Here is a 19,186-nt window from a genome sequence, read left to right on the forward strand (position 1 = left end):
GAAGTGTCCCATATAACTCTTAGGCTTTCTTTTTTTTCTGATTGCTCTCAAACAAATTAGTATCAAGAAATTTGTCCTCTACTTTGCTGTTCTTTCTTCCATTGATTCAATTTTACCTCTATGTCCTTCCAATGAATTATCCATTTCTGATATTTTATTGTTAATCTTCTGGATGTCTAGTTGCTCTTTTTATATGGTTTCTAATTGTCTATTTATTTTTGTCATTTTGTTCTTGTATTGTTTTCCTGAATTATTCTAGGGTTTCTGTATTTCCCTTGGATTTGTCTGTATTTTCCTGATCTCTTTGAGGACCATATAGATGAGTCTTTTGAATTCCTTTTCAGGTGGTTCCATTACCACTTCTTCCTCAGGAAGAATTTTTTGCCTCTTTATTGTGGTCACTTTGCTTGAGCCATCTTGTCCTGCTTCTTTATATGATTTGATATTTTCTGTTCTCTCCTAGGTATTAAGGTATTATTTTATTTATTGATTGATTGTATGCTTGTTTGCTTCATCATGATTTTTTGTTATGTTTTGTTTCAATATAGCTGGGCAGGCAGGGAGGGTTTGTTCTGCTGGTTGCTAGCCTGGTGGCACAGAAGTGCTCACACCCGTCTCCAGTTGGGCGGGTCAGTGACTGACAATGTGAATACGGGTGTCTGTTCACTGGTCCTGTGGGGCAGCTGAGGGTAGGCTGGGTGGACGTTGTCCATCACCTGTTGTGAGTCCAGTGGTACAGAAGCAGGTGATGGCCCTCATTGAATGAGCAGGGAAATTGGTGAGGTGGGTGTGGTGGTTGAGCCAGAGCGTGAGAGTGCATTCTCCTCCATTTGCCCTTTCAGTGGGTGGGAGTGAGTGACAGTAGAGCAGAGGCGTGAGAATGCACTTTTCTCTACTCACCAGGTAGGCGGCTGAGAATGTGCTCTCTGCCTCTGCCCAGGTTGGCTGACAGAGGTGGGTGGCAGGTGAAAGGGGTATGGGAGCATGCTCTCCTCTGCTCACTGGGTCAGCAGGTGAGGGTGTGTAGAGGGTGAGTGAGAGCTTGGGAGCACATTTACTACTGTTTGTCAGCTGGAAGAGGGGATGGTGAGTGGGGCTGGGTGGGGGAGAATGGGGTGGCTCCTATTATGGTCCCTGGGTGGGCAGTGACAGGGGTATGGGGTTTTCCACTTCTAACGATCAGGAGGGTGGGGGGATAGGGAGTGTGCTTTTCTGGTCATCAGATGTGGGTATCTGTGCACTTCCCATTGGCTGTAGCCAGCAGAGGGGACCTGGCTCCAACCAAGTGCTAGGGCAAGAGGGCTGCTCAGATTCCAGTTGGGTAGTGGACTACCCTCTGACATTCCATGGATCTATTACTTTGTGCGTGCCACCCATCCTAATGGCCAGGAACTGCCATTGGTGCTCTGGATCCTAACTCCCTCACTACTCTGTGGATTTCGGGATCTCTGGAGCCATAGATCCAGGTCCTGTTCTGCTCACCTTGCTTCACTTCAGGTGTGTCTACACAGTTTCTGTCTCTTATTGGGAGTTCTGTGAAGTTGTCTTCCTGTGCTCCTCACCCAGGGTCACTACTGACTTTGTCTCAAGATGTCCACCCTGTACTGGGGCCCCTGGCAGGGCACCTCCACTCTGTAGCACTCTTCATTCACTGAATTTCTTCTTCCAATTGGTGTTCAATTCAATTTTTTATCTTTCATTTTGATGTTCAGGGTTTCCAGAATTGTCATCTGCATTTGTTTCCCTTGGTGTCTTGGGTGTTTGCTGTAGAGGGATGGCATGGTGTGTCTGACTAGGCTGCCATCTTGGCTCCTCCCCCTCTGAATGTAATTCTTGTTTAAATAACAATCAAGTGATATATACACAATGCCTCATTTTAATGTTTAAAAAATAATTTTCCTACTTGGTAATATCAGTTACATTCCCAGAACACTGTTAGCTATGATGGTTTGCACAAGTGGATGAAGTTATCCTGAATACAGATATATGAAAATGCAATTTTCTTGTACTCTTGGCTTTGCTCAAAAGAATGACTGGTCCTACATAATCATGACCAGGTGTGTTGAATCACATTAACATTTTTCTCCCAATCTGTGTCATTATTATATGTGAAAGCATGTGTATCCCCACATTCCTTTGGAAATCACTGACAGATCTGTTTAATGTTATAATTTTGGTTATTGTACATCATCTGAAAGTGTATTTTGGGGTTTTTTCAACATTTTTATGCCCATTTCAAAGTATCATTTGATGATTTTTCCAATTTTTTAAAATTTTATTTGAAAACATCAAAATCTACTTGTTTGATATTGTTTAAAATAATCAATAATATTTATGTGTACTAATAAATTGTGATTTTTATGTTCTTTATGTATAAAGAAATATGGAGCCCTGCTGGCACAGTGGTTAAGAGCTATGGCTGCTAATCAAAAGGTTGATGGTTCAAATCCCCCAGCTGCTCCTTGGAAACACTATGGGGGCAGTTCTACTCTACAGTGTCACATAATATGTATATTTGTATACGTATAAAGAAAAAGAAAATTCTCACAAATGGACTAATATACAACATCATGATAAATGGTGAAGAGAATGAAGTTGTCAGAAAATTAGAGTTGTTCATTCTACTTGGATCGACAATCAATGCCCATGGAAGCTGCAATCAAGAAATCAAACAAAATATTGCATTGGGAAAATATGCTGTCTTTAAAGTGTTAAAAAGCAAAGATATCACTTTGACTACTATACTGTGCTGACCCAAGTCATGGTCTTCTCACTTCATATGCATTGAAAGCTGCACAATGAAAAAGGAAGATCAAAGCAGAATTGAGGCAATTGAATTGTGGCATTGGTGAAGAATATTGAATATAGCATGGACTGCCAGAAGAGCAAACAAATCCATCTTGCAGAAAGTACACTACAGCCAGGCTGCCCTTTAGAAACAAGGATGATGAAACTTCATCTTGCTTACTTTGGACATGTCATCAGGAAAGACCAGTTGCTAGAAAAGAGCATTGTGGTTGGTAAAGAAGGGGATCAGTGAAAATGAGAGAAACCCTCCATGAGATGGAATGACATGGTGGATGCAACAATGGCTCAAACATACCAAACGTTATGAAGATGGCATAGAAGTGGGCAACGTTTCCTTCTGATACACATTAGGTCACTGTGAGTCGGATCCAACTTGATGGAAACTAACAACAACCAAGGACATTGTCTAATTCTGGTTTTCCATTAAGAGAGGCATTTTTAAGCTGAACTCTAACAAGAGCAATGAATTATGAGATTAAAAAGTGATAATAGAGGGACAGGTTATAAAGGAAGTGCTTGTATTTGTATCTTTAAATTATTGATCTAAAATATTTAATTTTATTTCATCCTTCAGAACAGTTAAAACTTATTGGCTTTAATTAGAATATGTCATATTTGTTGCCCCAAACTGTAAGGTAACATGTCTTGTTTTATATCAACAATATTTAATATGGTTGGATTCTTACTTATCCTAATGAAGTCAGTAAATGTAAGTATTGAAACAAGTGGTTGCAAAATATATATATATATATATATATTAAGTAGTATTTCAAATATTCTGGTAAAATTTCCAATGTCTGGGTAGAACCTATGTGTAATTCAAAATTACAATTAGGTTTGTTTTCTCATCCAGACTGAAGTGTGGTCAGAGTCCTGGCAGAAGATGAAATATCAGATGCTCCTGCCCTAGGGCTCTCTGCCTCTATTTCCAGATTTCCAAATTCTTTTGTTTTGTTTTCCAGCTATCCAGCCCAAGAAAATCACTGAATTTGAAAATTGTTTGGAACTTTGATCAATTTTAATTTTGAAGTAACTCACATCTTTCACAAACTGAAATGAATTCATCACCCTCATTAGGCCTTGGGCAACTATGACCTGCGGATGCAGAGCTAGGCATTCAGTGAGATGTGAGACTGGGTCCCTGTCCTTATGCTGCTTATAAAGGAATTGAAAAAAAAAAAAATATATATGCAAAAGGGCAATTTGTGTAGTAAATTGCTTTTAATTATACAAAAATTAATGCCTAGTTCCTTTTGGATTCTCAGATTATTTTACAATAAAAAAAGCAATGTAAGATTTCTTTTGATAGTTCCCAGAAGAAATGTGATAAAGTTTTGGTTTGAATCTTAATATAATCTTGCTAAGTGGTTGCATTCAGCATAGGGTTATTTAGGATGAAATCTTTATTTCTTTCTAGTGTAAGACTTTCCCCCACATCCCAGAGTTTTAAATACTAGCCAATCACTGAAACACTTCACAACTAAAAGTGACTAAATTTCCAAAGTTGTTCAGAAGATCCATTTAAACTTCATTTATGTTCTCAACAAGAATAATTTTAAGTCATATAATTTAACCTACTTATACTGGATATGAATAGAGAAAATATACATTTCAGTGAATGTCTTAACTTGCTTCTGATAAAAAATAAGATGAAATAATCCTTTGTTTAGAGTGAGTGTTAAAAGGGATCATTAAGGAATTCTGTGAATGAGCAGAGTAACCATTATGATATAAATCTGTTTGGGAAATATTAGACAAGGCCCTGTTTTCACAGTTGTCTGATAACATAGTGAATGAATAGCAGTATGTGATGTACTAACGTTTTGCATTTGACACAGCTGTTTTCTCCCTTTATCATCTTCAGCTGCAAGCACAAGATGTATCTGGAAAGGCTGCCAAACACCAGTATCATTATCCCATTTCATAATGAAGGTTGGACCTCACTCCTGCGGACCATACACAGCATAATTAACCGGACCCCAGAGAGTCTGATAGCGGAAATCATTCTAGTAGATGACTTCAGTGATAGAGGTAAGAGCCAGTTAATAACATTTTATCTGATTCTGTTATTGTCCACGTAATCGCTCAGGCCTTAAAAAAGAAAAGAAAAGGCAGAAGCCTATTGTGATGGTTTCCTTCTGATTTCATCTGAAAGACAGTTATGAAATGTTGTCTATGTTTTGATTTTTGAAATGCTGGCCAAATTCAAGGGAAACTGAAGGGCCAATTATCAGTGTAATGTGAGAAACTATTAGAAGTTTATATTACGTGTCCGTTTCAAATTAGACAGGTTTGGGCAAAATGCCTCAAATTCTGTTTTTGGCTTCATGAGAAACACTGCAAATAATATGACTGCAAGTACATATGAATGGTGAAATATTCAAATAGTACTATAAAATCTGTGTCTGTTCCTGAAAAATATCCACTGTCTTATTTACCAGTACGTTACCTTCTCCAGGGTGTGTTCGTATACTTCATAATATTAGAAATTATAAAGAACACAAGTATATAATTTTACTTGGTGATTCTTGGTATTTTATCATATCTGAACAATAAAAAAAATCTGGTGGAACAGTATATTACAAAATTTGACAGAAGTTTTAGTTTTTTACCAATCTGATAAAAATATGATTTGGTGCATAAGACTCAGGGATAAAATTACAGAAAATTTCACAAGTCATATTTGGTCTAACTATGGGAGTTGTTAATGCATCAAGGAAAGGAAAGTCTTTCTCTCTTAGCTGGTGCAAGTAGAGAGGAGAGGACTTCCTCTAATGATATCCATCTATTTGAGAATATCATTTTCTACCTTATATTTTACTGCATGAAGGAGCAGTGCTTAGTTCTGTGGTATATCTGCAAGAAAGAATGGCAGCAACATAATTTGATTGCGTATTATTCTTATGCATCAAAAGAGACTACATCTTGAGATCATAGGGGTTAATTGAAATTGTGGAAGTTCCATTTGCAGCAAAAACTTCATTTTCTTCATGGTATTCATAACTTCTTTAAAAATAAACATGCCTAGTGTGTTAATTTTGGGGTTTCTTTGCGTAGTTCTTGTCTTCATTTTAAATACTGATTCAGGGGTTGCCTTATAGTAATATGTAGTGGAGCTTATACGGCTAAAACGAGGTTGTTCAATAACCATCCCATTAAAATAAAAAGCTACCAACTTGGTAATTCGATTTTGATTTTGAAGGGTTTTTGCCTTTTCTAATTAGATAGGCAAGTATTAACATTACCTAAAATGAGCCCAGTATGTAAAACTGAAATTTTTGGCAATTAAAAAAAAAAATTAATAGCACATTCATTTTCTTTTGATTCTTACTGAGGATTCTTACCTAACGGTAGCCACAATCACCTCAGGCAAAAAGAGGTCTTTAATGTGTTAGTAAAGCTAAAACTTTTCTGTCAAAAAATGAGAGAATAAAAAGTGGGGCAGCAAGCCACCAAGTAAACAATATTATTTATTTATTTTTTTTTTGGTTGACTTGTACTAGAAGGAATAAAGTAGCACATCTTTGGATAATTTTCAACGTAATTAATTTTGTCTTTATAAGCTATTTATCACAGCAGAATTTTGGCCTGGGGATAACATAGGACGAAACATTTGGTAGTAGAAAAATGTGACCAGTAGAGCATTTTTTGCTGAATATATCCAAGAAGTATTTTTCAACTGACGGTCTTTAAAGAGGGAGAAAAATAGTGGCACCTACATTTATCTTGGCTTCAAATCACTGTCATGTTTTTTAGAGCAGTGACTTTGATGGGCTATCCTTCTGCATGTAATCTCAGCTGGGAAGTAAACATGTCCCAGAAGACTGTCAATGTGGTTAGTGTTAGTGAAGTTAAAAAAAAAAAAAAAAATTATGTGGGATAGTATTTGTGGTTTTTGACTTTCCTATTTGACAATTTTAAGTTCAAAAATTATTGTAATGCTTAAATAAAACTTTCATTGAGATATTCTATTCCTATGGACTAACTTTCAAGTTGGAAGTGTCATCTTACAGTCATTAAACTTCAAAAAAAAATTATTGAATGTTACTTTGTATTATTTTTAACCTGGCAATATGTGCAAAAGTAAACTTTGAAAGAAGAAAATGATAAAGTACTTCTATAATCTTTTATAATGCAATGTAATTGTAAAACTAGCAAGAACAAGAAAAGCTCTTCTTCCTCTCTTGTTTTCGATTACAAAATCCCGTCTGGTAAATATTAGCTTGTGCATATTAGGGTTTAGGTGGACACAAGGAGCATCACTCCTGCTTTCTGAATTCTCAGTAATATCGAGAATTAACGTAATGAACACAGGTCAGAATCCCAACACCACCATTAACTGTATAACTTTGGGTAGATTAGCTTCTCTTTGTCTCAAAATGGGTGACTCCACATAGAGTGGTTTGACAGAGAGCCATCAAGGATGGTTGAGTAGGTTGTGCACTGCACTGCCCTGGAGAGCCATAGCTCTCAACTACTGCTTTCTACTCACCAAATACTCCCCAACTACTATGATGTAAAGAGTCTCTATACATTTTTGAGGAAATACACATAATATAATCAAATCTAATCCATAAGAATCTATCCATCCACCCATCCGTCCAGCCATCCATCCATCCAGCTATCTATCATCATCATCGTCATCGTTGTCATTGTCATCTCCAGATACAATGGAAGTGGACTAGAGGCCATGTAAAGTCTTTTGGTAACACTGGGGCTCTTTCGAATGCTTAGATGAATGTAATTTCAAAATGAGAGTAATGACAGGAGCGTTGCTGACACACTTTCTTTAGTACAAATGTGGTGCTACCTTGCCCCAGAGTGCATGCAAACACACACACACACAGAGGTATGCACATAAAAACACTCATTCATTCTTGCCTCCACTTGTTTCAAATGTCCTGGCCAGGAAAGGTAGACAGTTAAGTTCTTAAGTTTTACAAAAACTTTCTATGTTCCATGTATTAGTTAGAAAGAAGAAAAGACTTGAAGCTTTCCTCCCAACCCAGCAAGCTAGCAACTTTAAAGAAATTTATCCATTTTCCTCAGCTTTTTAAAGAGTGTCAAAATAGCAGAGACCGTTGCTACTCAGGAGTCCCTGGGTGCTGCAAATGGTTAACACACTCAGCTGCTAACGAGATATTGGTGGTTTGAGTCCACCCAGCATTGTATGCCTTGGAAGAAAGGCTTGGTGATCTACTACTGAAAACTCAGTCATTGAAAACCCTATGAAGCACAGTTCTACTATGACACACATAAGGTCGCCACGGGTGAAAATTGACTCCCTGGCAACTGTACCGGTGATTGCTACCCAACGTGTGGTCCACTGACCAGCAGCTTCAGCACCTGAAGCCTGTTAGAAATGCAGAATCTCAGGCCCTGTCCAGATGAATCAGAATCTTTAATTTAACAAGATTTCTAGGTATTTTTTCATACAAATTAAGTTTTGAGACTCGCTGGCAGAGAATGTTGTTGTTAATATAAATATTATCTGTGTAAGCTTATTTATTTAGGGAATTATTGGTCTTTCAAAATTGAGGTTGAAGCATCAGTGAATAGGTTGGTTGCATAAATGGCATAACTTCAAAAATATTCTGTTTTTTATATGTATTATTATGAAAACATTATGGCTATTTATTTTGAATTTTTAGTGTGTAGTTAGTATTGGATCAATGAGCATGTAAAGGAAGGATTGGGATGGAAATTCTATTACGTTACTTCCACATTATTTTAGGTAGCACTTATTATTACATATCTTAGATTATAACATATTCACAAATTTGTAGATATATGCTCTGCCTTACGAACTGTCATTTTACAGCATTTTAAGTTTAATTTCAGGTAACTACCATTACCCTTTCCCCATCAATGTTTCTTCTTTGTCTTACAAGTACCTTCCAACATGTTCTTGGAAATCATTTACTGATCTTGCCTGAAGTCATTCGCTGATTCTCATGCCAAGTTCAGATAGAAAAAAATAGGTCAACAGTAAAGCAATTTCTATAAAGATCCATATTACCAGCTGAAAGTGCCTATAAATCTTTCAAATACAGTCATGTGTCGCTTAAAGTCCGTGACACGTTCTGTGAAATAGAATATTATGTGCTTTTGGACGTTGGGCAAACACCACATTATATACAAGCAGTCCCTGGATTATGACCAGGTTCTGTTCCTAAATCTGCCTTTAAGTTGAACTTGTATGTAAGTTGGAACAGTTAGGTACAATTCCATATCTAATGTTAGCTAGTCAAATGTTTGTCTCAGTCTATAGTATGTACTGTACCTTTCTAGGCTTAAGAAAATTAAAGAAACACTTCCAGATACACTAAAACATCTTTAACATAATAATACAGTAATAGTAATGCTTTGATGGACATCATAAAATAGCACCCATTTGTTATGGACGATTGTATGTATCTCGAATTTTTAATATAATAGGCTTTACGGGGATTGTTTTGTAACTACAGGTTATACATAAGTCAGACATTCGAAGCTTGGGGACGATAGCAAGTCCTATACAGTACATTCATAAGGCGGTAACTTGGGCATTTATTATGACTATCAAGACATAGGTATTATAGGTTATATATATTTTTTTTATGCACTGTACCTTTATACCTGAGATGCACAGGTTCCGTGTGGGAAGCTGTAGCTTCATCTATGTCCAGTTACATCTACTACATCTCATTTTCTGATCAGGATTTTTGAACTCTTGCTTATGGAACCATGGACGCGTATGTGGCCGGATGTTGCCCAAACAGATATTCTGTGGTACTGAAAATATTTTTAAATCATTCCACAAATGATAAGTAGGAGCTTTGAATTTCAGGTTCTATCTTACTGAAATAATTTTGCAACTTACATTAAGGAAAGTTTCCATAAGCAGAAAAACCAGTTAGTATAAGTTTTCTAACTATTTGAAGTTGGAAGACATCAGCACTGTGAAGTTATAAAATAGATGAAGAATGGTAATGCATTTCCATTATATATTATAAAATACTAACACTAAAATGCATATAAAGAGTGTGAGATGACAGTCAACAAAAACGCTTTAATGCCGGTATTCCATCAGACACTCCACTAGACTATGAGACAGGCAATTTTATGTCTCAGATTTATTGAGAGCTAGTGGCTCTGAATACATCTTGGAACAGTTTAGCTTTAATATTCGTATTTTTAATTGTGAAGATAATTGTATTTTAAAAATAAAAATATAATCTGAAGTAAAAGGCTAATAAATTGCAGGAACGATCAAACGTATTAAAATACAACTGTATACTTTTCTGCCTAGAAATGTAGAGTCATCTGCTAAAACCTGAAAGAAAGCTATTCTGATTTCTGATGAGGCCAATTCCACGCTGCGTAATGGGAAATGTATAGACAGTTTTAATAAAACAGTTGTGTTTGCCAATTAGTTTAGCATTTGTGGTTGAAAGGGGCTCTGGACACGGAGCAGCACTTTTAGGTGGTCATAAATATGAACATAAAATAGTAATGTGCTCTCAAGGTCAAAGGAAAATGAGCCTATACCTTACAAGAGTAAACGTTAGGGAAGTCACAAAATATAGGATCAACTCATAAAAAGTCTTTTTCGTGGTCATAAAATAAGAGTATTATCCATTGGTGGCAGAAGCTACTTTAAGGAGAATCTGACTAAGTAGACAAAGCATTTTGGAGTTTCTCCCCCTCTTAAGCTAAAAATTCAATCTTCTATGATGTCAGTGTCTACGTCCACAAAAGGATTTGTCTGAAGAAAATAATGAGATTGCGTATTCTCGTTGAGCCTGACCTTTGCCTAAATGTTCAGAGTAACACGTTGTCTCATTTTTTTTTTTTTTTTTTCTGAAGATCAAATAATCTCTCCTTTTCAGGAATGTTACTGAGGATTATGGACAGTTACAAATTTTATTATTACAAGTAGAATATTCTAGTTGAAATCTATTTGAAGTAGGTGCTCATTTGCAGATTAGGATAAAGGATCTTTAAGTACTATGACCCTGTAACTCTGTTGGAAACCCTGGTGGCATAGTGGTTAAGTGCTATGGCTGCTAACCAAGAGGTCGGCAGTACAAGTCAACCAGGAGCTCCTTGGAAACTCTATGGTGCAGTTCTACTCTGTCCTGTAGGGTCACTATGAGTCGGAATCGACTGATGGCAGTGGGTTTATAAATCTGTTGGTAACCCTAGTAGTGTAGTGGTTAAGTGCTATGGCTGCTAACCAAAAGGTCAGCAGTTCAAATCCACCAGGTGCTCCTTGGAAATTGACTCGACAGCAATGGGTTGGGTTTTTTATAAACCTGTTGCCCTTTAGTAGGTCCCGACTCATAAGGACCCTACAGGACAGAGTAGAGCTGCCCCATAGGGTTTCCAAGGAGCTGCTGAAGCATTTGAACTGCTGACCTTTTGGTTAGCAGCCAAGCTCTTAACCAGTGTACCATCAGGGCTCCCAAATATTATAATGGTATGTGTTAGTCTTCACAAATTGTTTGATGAACTAATCATAATACTGACCTTAGGAGATTCAGAACATCACAAAAGGCTCTCACGGGGATTATGATCTTTACCTTCTAAAGCAAACAACAATGTATCTCCGTTAGGTACAATTATTTTATTTCCATTATTGTCTAATTTATATTTAATTTACAAAGATATATTTGTTAAAATGGCAAGCAGATAGAAAACTTTTATATAGTTACTTTTAACAACAGCTATTTTAAAAAATGTTTTTATGTAGGTTGAAAGAATGTAGCCATCAGAACCGAACACATCGAGACTAATTTTACACATGAAAATAAGTATTTCGTATATCAAAATAAGTATCTTGGAAAATGTAAGCATGTATTAGAATGGAAAGGCACAACCAAAATTTCTCTGTCTAGCCTGTATTGGACTGCACGCCAGGTATCGCATATAATATCTACAAATCCTGGAGTTAGTTATCACCACTGTCTTTTCCTTTGTCATCTTTACAAATAATTTGCGTATTTCAATGAATAAAACAAAGAATTTAAAGCATACTATAACTGTATTGTGGAATGTCTTTTAAAATGCCCACATGGAAAAAAAGAATCCTCTGAATTAGTCCATTTTAGGGATTATAAATATTCATATTATACATAAGTAGCTGATTTTTTTTTTTTTGTAGAGACATTTTTATTTGAAGAAATGCAACATCTCATCAAATTATCACATCCCTAAGTAGAATTTTGATCTTTTGCAGTTTTGTTGTCTTCTTAAATACTAGGTCTTTTTTTTTTTTTTTTGGTAGGATTTTTTTTTGTAGGCTATTTCAACCTTTGTAACCAACCATCTTAAAACCTGTCTATGGGATCTCTGGTGTGAAAATTTGTTCAGGGTTCATGTTTCAAACCAGTACTTTTAAAGATAGAGAAAGGCAACTCCCACCGTCAGGTGGTAGATAAGCCTATCAGGGCTTTCCAGTTGCTTCCTCTAGAGGCAAACTCTACATGGTTGAATTAATATGGACTTGGCAAAAAAAAAAAAAAAAAATTTTTTTTTTTTTTTTTGGCATAGGAAGAGCTGCTCCCTTTAAAAGAAAAACAGTTACAGTTCACCAGTGCCAAGAAAGGCATATCATCCTCAAGGAAAATAAATTGTGCAGTTCATTTTCTAGCAGATAAAATCTCATTTATTTTTCTTGCAGGTAGCTGTTTTGAGTCGGATGGCACTTGCATGAAACCATTTTATAGTTGTTGGTTTTCAGATCCTGGGCAGGTATAACTTTCTCTCATGTAATAAAAGGTTATGTTTTATTATCCCTCTTGTCAGAAAACCTCAGCTGGTGGATGTTAATAATACAGTGCTTGGTATTTCAAGTGGCTCTTTCTGATGTCTAAAAATCTATCTGCTCTTCATTTAAAAGAAAATTACCGCATCAACAAAATTCAGAAAACTTATAAACATTTCATCTTTTCTCCTGAATTATAACCTTTACTGGGAAAAGTATCAATTTCTCAACAGTCAAAGTTTTTGATAAGCTGACAAGTTGGAACATCAGATTCATCCATGTCTGTGAAATCGATTAAAAAAAAAATTCTCCTAATAAGAATTAAATGGTTTATGTCAATTGAAGAATATTTCCATATTAGAATGATAGGATTTTTGAGTTGAAGGAATTTGCAGATGACATGGTACAACTGTAACTTTTATGATGAGTAAATGGAGACTCAGAGCCCTGGTGGCACAGTGGGTAAGTGTTTGGCTGCTCACCAAAATGTCAGCAGTTCAACTCCACCAGCCACTCCTGGGAAACCCTATGGAGCAGTTCTATTCTGTCCTGTAGGGTCGCTCTGAGTGAGAATTGGCTCCAGAACAATGAGTTTTTGGGTAAAGGGAGACTCAGAGAGGTGAAGTATTAGGTCACACACTGCGTCATTTTTTATATGCTTAGGTAAATGTTAAGGTCGCTATGAGTCGGAATTGACTTGATGGCACTGGGTTTAGTTTTTTGGGGTTTTTTTAGGTAAATGTTAGATTAAACTAAAAATGTACACTTGATATGATTAGATCTGCAAGGCTCCTCTCCTCTAGTTTCCTCAGATGTCTAGTTCTGCAAAACTGGAACCATTCTGATAACTGCCTTTAATTTACTAACACAGTACTTGACGTTTTGGGTACTACAACTACAATTATATAGACTAGATAATTGGATCCAATTTACTACCCATTTCTGCCTTAAGATCAGAATCGTAATACAAACCATCATTTCACTGTGAGTGCATACAAGGGTTGGAAAGGAGGATTCATGAGAATAATAATGACATGAACACACAAACTACAGTACCCATAATAGCCTTCCAGGAGTGCAAGGGGCCAATCAGAGCCTTCCTCCTGGAGAAAACAGTCTTTATAACATTCTGAAAGGCTCTCAAAACAAGAAAATGGTCATAGAACAGACTTAAATATGTTTCATACAGCTTTACAGGCTGATGCAAAGGGTAATTTATTGAGATAAGTGAATGGATCTTAGGCTAGCCCTTTACTAGGTCATCCCATACTGTCTTTTTTATTATTATTATTATTTATTGTACTTTAAGTGAAAATTTACAAATTAAATCACTCTTTCATACAAAAATTTATATGCACCTTGCTATATACTCCTAATTGCTCTCCGCCTAATGATACAGCCCCCTCCTTCCCTCCACTCTCTCTTTTCGCATCCATTCTGCAAGCTTCTAACCCACTCTTCCCTCTCATCTCCTCTCCAGATAGGAGATGCCAACATAGTTTCAAGTGTCTACTTGATCCAAGAAGCTCATTCTTCACCAGCATCTTTGTCTATCCCGTTGTCCAGTCTGATCCCTGTCTGAAGAGTTGGCTTTGGGAATGGTTCCTGTCCTGGGCTAACAGAAGGTCTGGGGACCATGACCACTGGGGTCGTTCTAGTCTCAGGCAGACCATTAAGTCTGGTACTTTTACGAGAACGTGAGGTCTGCATCCCACTGCTCTCCTGCTCCCTCAGGGGTTCTCTGTTGTGTTCCCTGTCAGGACAGTCATCGGTTGTAGCCTGGCACCATCTAGTTCTTCTGGTCTCATGCTGACTTAGTCTCTGGTTTATGTGGCCCTTTCTGTCTCTTGGGCTCGTAATTACCTTGTGACCTTGATGTTCTTCATTCTCCTTTGGTCCAGGTGGGTTGAGACCAACTGATGCATCTTAGATGGCCACTTGCTAGCGTTTAAGACCCCAGATGCCATTCTCCAAAGAGGGTTGCGGAATGTTTTCTGAATAGGTTTTATTATACCAATTGACTTAGATGTGCCCTGAAACCATGGTCCCCAACCCCCCGCCCCTGCTATGCTGGCCTTTGAAGCATTCAGTTTCTTCAGGAAACTACATTGGTTTTGGTTTAGTCCAGTTGTGCTGACCTCACCTGTAATGTACGTTGTCTTTCCCTTCACCTAAAGTAGTTCTTATATACTAATTAGTGAATAGCCCTCTCCCTCCCTCCCTCCTCTCCCCTCTCGTAACCACAAAAGAATATTTTCTTCTCTGTCTAAACTGTTTCTCGAGTTCTTATAATAGTGGTCTTACACAATATTTGTCCTTTTGCAACTAACTAATTTCACTCAGCATAACGCCTTCCACATTCCTCCATGTTATGAAATGTTTCACAGATTCCTCACTGTTCTTTATCGATGTGTAGTATTCCATTGTGTGAATATGCCATAATTTATTTATCCATTCATCCGTTGATGGGCACCTTGGTTGCTTCCATCTTTTTGCTATTGTAAACAGTGCTGCAGTGAACATGGATGTGCATATATCTGTTCATGTAAAGGCTCTTATTTCTCTAGGATATATTCCAAGGAGTGGGATTGCTGGATTGCATGGTAGTTCTATTTCTAGCTTTTTAAGGAAGCACCAAATCGATTTCCAAAGTGGTTGTACCATTTGACATTCCCACCAGCAGTGTATAAGTGTTCCAATCTCTCCACAGCCTCTCCAACATTTATTATTTTGTGTTTTTTGGATTAATGCCAGGCTTTTGTTGGAGTGAGCTGGAATCTTATTGTAGTTTTGATTTGCATTTCTCTAATGGCTAATGATCATGAACATTTCCTCGTGTATCTGTTAGCTACCTGAATGTCTTCTTTAGTGAAGTGTCTATTCATCTCTTTTGCCCATTTTTTAATTGAGTTATTTGTCTTTTTGTAGTTAAGTTTTTGCAATATTACGTAGATTTCAGAGATTAGGCACTGATCGGAAGTGTCATAGCTGAAAACTTTTTCCCAGTCTTTAGGTAAACTTTTTACTCTTTTGGTGAAGTGTTTGGATGAGCATAAGTGTTTGATTTTTAGGAGCTCCCAGTTATTTACGTTTTTTTCTGCATTGTTAGTAAAGTTTTGTATACTGTTTATGCCATGTATTAGGGCTTCTAACGTTGTCCCTATTTTTTTCTTCCATGATCTTTATCGTCTTAGATTTTACATTTAAGTCTTTGATCCATTTGAGTTAGTTTTAGTGCATAATGTGAGGTATGGGTCTTGTTTTATTTTTTTGCAAATGGATATCCAGTTATGCCAGCACCATTTGTTAAAAAGACTATCTTTTCCCCATTTAACTGATTTAGGCCTTTGTCACATATCAACTGCTCATATGTGGATGGATTTATGTCTGGATTCTCAATTCTGTTCCATTGGTCTATGTATCTGATGTTGTACAAGTACCAGACTGTTTTGACTACTGTAGAGTCAGGTAGAGTGCTACCTCCCACTTTGTTCTTCTTTTTCAGTAATACTTTATTTATCCAGGGCTTCTTTCCCTTCCATATGAAATTGGTGATTTGTTTCTCCATCTTATTAAAGAAGGTCATTAGAATTTGGATCAGAATTGCATTAAATCTATAGGTTGCTTTTGGTAGAATAGACATTTTTACAGTGTTAAGTCTCCTATCCATGAGCAAGGTATGTTTTTCCACTTATGTAGATCTCTTTTGGTTTCTTCCAGAAAGGTTTTGTAGTTTTCTTTGTATAAATCTTTTACATCTCTGATGAGATTTATTCCTAAGAATTTTATCTTCTTGGGGGCTACTGTAAATGGTATAGATTTGGCGATTTCCTCCTCAATGGTCTTTTTGTTGATGTGAAACAATTCAAATGATTTCTGTATGTTTCTCTTGTATCCTGATAATCTGCTGAACTCTTCTATTAGTTTCAGTAGTTTTCTTGAGGATTCTTTAGGGTTTTCTGTGTATAAGATCCTGTCATCTGCAAATAGAGATACTTTTACTTCTGCCTTACCAATCCGAATGCCCTTTATTTCTTTATCTAGCCTAGCTGCTCTGGCTAGGACTTCCAGCACAATGTTGAATAACAGTGGTGTTAAAAGGCGTCCTTGTCTGGTTCCCGATCTCAAGGGGACTGCTTTCAGGCTCTCTCCACTTAGGATGATGTTGGCTATCTGCTTTGTATAAATGCCCTTTATTATGTTGAGGAATTTTCCTTGTATTCCTATTTTGCTGAGAGTTTTTATCATGAATCAGTGTTGAACTTTGCCAAATGCCTTTTCTGCATCAATTGATGGAATCATGTGAGCCTTGTGTTTTGTTTTATTTATAAGATAGGTTACGTTAATTGTTTTTCTAATGTTGGACCATCCCTGCATACCTGGTATGAGTCCCACTTGTTTATGGAGAATTATTTTTTTGATATGCTGTTGAATTTTATTGGCTAGAATTTTGTTGAGGATTTTTGCATCTAAGTTCATGAGGGATATAAGTCTGTAATTTTCATTTTTTTCTGGTGTCTTTATCTGGTTTTGGTATCAGGGAGATGGTGGCTTCATAGAATGAGTTTGGGAGCATTCAGTCCTTTTCTATCCTCTGAAATACTTTTAGTAGTAGTGGTGTTAACTCTTCCTGAAAGTTTGGTAGAACTCTGCAGTGAAGCCCTCCAGGCCAGGGCTTTTTTTTGTTGGAAGTTTTTTGATTACCTTTTCAATCTCTTTGGTTATGGGTCTATTTAGTTGTTCTACCTCTGTGTTAGTTTAGGCAGATAGTGTGTTTCTAGGAATTCATCAGTTTCTTCTAGGTTTTCAAATTTGTTAGAGTACAATTTTTCATAGTAATCTGATATGATTCTTTAAATTTCAGTTGGGTCTGTTGTAGTATCTCCCATCTCAATTCTTATTCAGGTTATTTGCTTCCTCTCCTGTTTTCCTTTTGTCAGTTTGAGCAATGGTTTATCAATTTTTGTTAATTTTTTCAAAGAACCAGCTTTTGGTCTTGTTAATTCTTTCATTGTTTTTCTGTTTTCTATTTCATTTAGTTCTGCTCTAGTTTTTATTATTTGTTTTCACCTGGTGCCTGAGGGTTTCTTTTGTTGCTCTCTTTCTATTTTTCCAAGTTGTAGGGATAATTCTTTGATTTTGGCCCTTTCTTCTTTTTGTATGTGTGCATTTATTAATATAGTTGACCTCTGAGCACTGTTTTGTTGTCTCCCAAAGGTTCTGATAGGAAGTGTTTTCATTATCATTGGTTTCTGTGAATTTCTTTGTTCCACCCTTAATGTTTTCTATCATCCAGTCTTTTTGAGCAGGGTATTGTTCATTTTTCACGTGTTTGATTTTTTCTTTTCTCTGCTTTTTCTGTTATTGGTTTCTACTTTTATGGCCTTATGGTCAGAGAAGATGCTTGGTAATATTTCAATATTTTGGATTCTGCTAAGGCTTGCTTTTTGACCTAATACGTGGTCTATTCTAGAGCATGTTCCATGTGCACTAGAAAAGAAAGTATAGTTGGTTGCTGTTGGGTGGAGTGTTCTGTATATGTCTATGAGGTCAAGTTAGTTGATTGTGGCATTTAGATCTTCTGTGTCTTTATTGAGCTTCTTTCTGGATGTCCTGTCCTTCACCGAAAGTGGTGTGTTAAAGTCTCTTACTATTATTGTGGAGCTGTCTATCTCACTTGTCATTGCTGATAGAGTTTGTTTTACGTATGTTGCAGCCCTGTCATTGGGTGCATAAATAGTTAATATGGTTATATCCTCCTGGTATTTTGTCCCTTTCATTGTTATATAGTGTCCTTCCTTATCCTTTATGATGGATTTAACTTTAAAATCTATTTTGTCCAAAATTAATATTGCCATTCCTGCTCTTTTTTGATTGTTGTTTGCTTGATATATTTTTTTCCATCCTTTGAGTTTTTTTTTTTTTTGAGTTTTAGTTTGTTTGTGTCTCTAAGTCTAAGGTGTGTCTCTTGTAGGCAGCATATACACAGATCGTGTTTTTTAATCCATTCTGCCACTCTTTGTCTCTTTATCGGTGCATTTAGTCCATTTACATTCAGCATAATTATGAATAGGTATGAATTTAGTAAAAAAAATTTTTTTTCTTTATGAATTTACTGCTATTATTTTCATGTCTCTTTTTGTATGTTATTGACAGTTTCTTTTTCCCACTTGATTTTTTGTGTTGAGTAGATTATCTTTTTATATTGTCTTTTCCTCTTATTCACTGCTGTTGATTTTGTTTCTGCTGAGCCTCTATTTTTTTCTTGTATTTTATTTTGATGTGTAGGATAGTTTGTCTCCTTTGTAGTTACCTTATTATTTACCCCTATTTTTCTAACTTTAAACCTGACTTTTATTTCTTTGTATCACTTTGCCTTCCTCTCCCTATAAAAGATCTATGTCTACATTTCTTAGTCCCTCTTTATTGTTTTAATGTTTTCTTCTCTTACATGATAGCATCGCTGTTTCCCCATTTTGAGCATTTTGTTTTATTTTTGTGATTTCCCTGTCTGAGCTGACATCTGATTGCCCTGCCCAGTGTTCTAGTCTTGGGTTGACACCTGATATTATTGATTTCCTAACCAAAGGACTCCCTTTAGTATTTCTTGTAGTTTTGTTTTTTTTTTTT

The 19,186-nt window shown here is 36.4% G+C and overlaps 1 protein-coding gene across 1 annotated transcript in view; it reads left to right on the plus strand.

The window, feature by feature from the left end:
• GALNTL6 (polypeptide N-acetylgalactosaminyltransferase like 6) overlaps positions 1–19,186 on the plus strand; it is a 1,356,076-nt gene that overhangs the window by 572,395 nt on the left and 764,495 nt on the right. The window contains exon 5 of the mRNA XM_049864011.1: positions 4,673–4,839. Coding sequence (XP_049719968.1) covers positions 4,673–4,839 — 167 coding nt within the window. The remainder of the gene's footprint in view (positions 1–4,672; positions 4,840–19,186) is intronic.

This window comes from Elephas maximus, chromosome 21 (assembly GCF_024166365.1).
Source record: "Elephas maximus indicus isolate mEleMax1 chromosome 21, mEleMax1 primary haplotype, whole genome shotgun sequence".
Classification (NCBI taxonomy): domain Eukaryota; kingdom Metazoa; phylum Chordata; class Mammalia; order Proboscidea; family Elephantidae; genus Elephas; species Elephas maximus.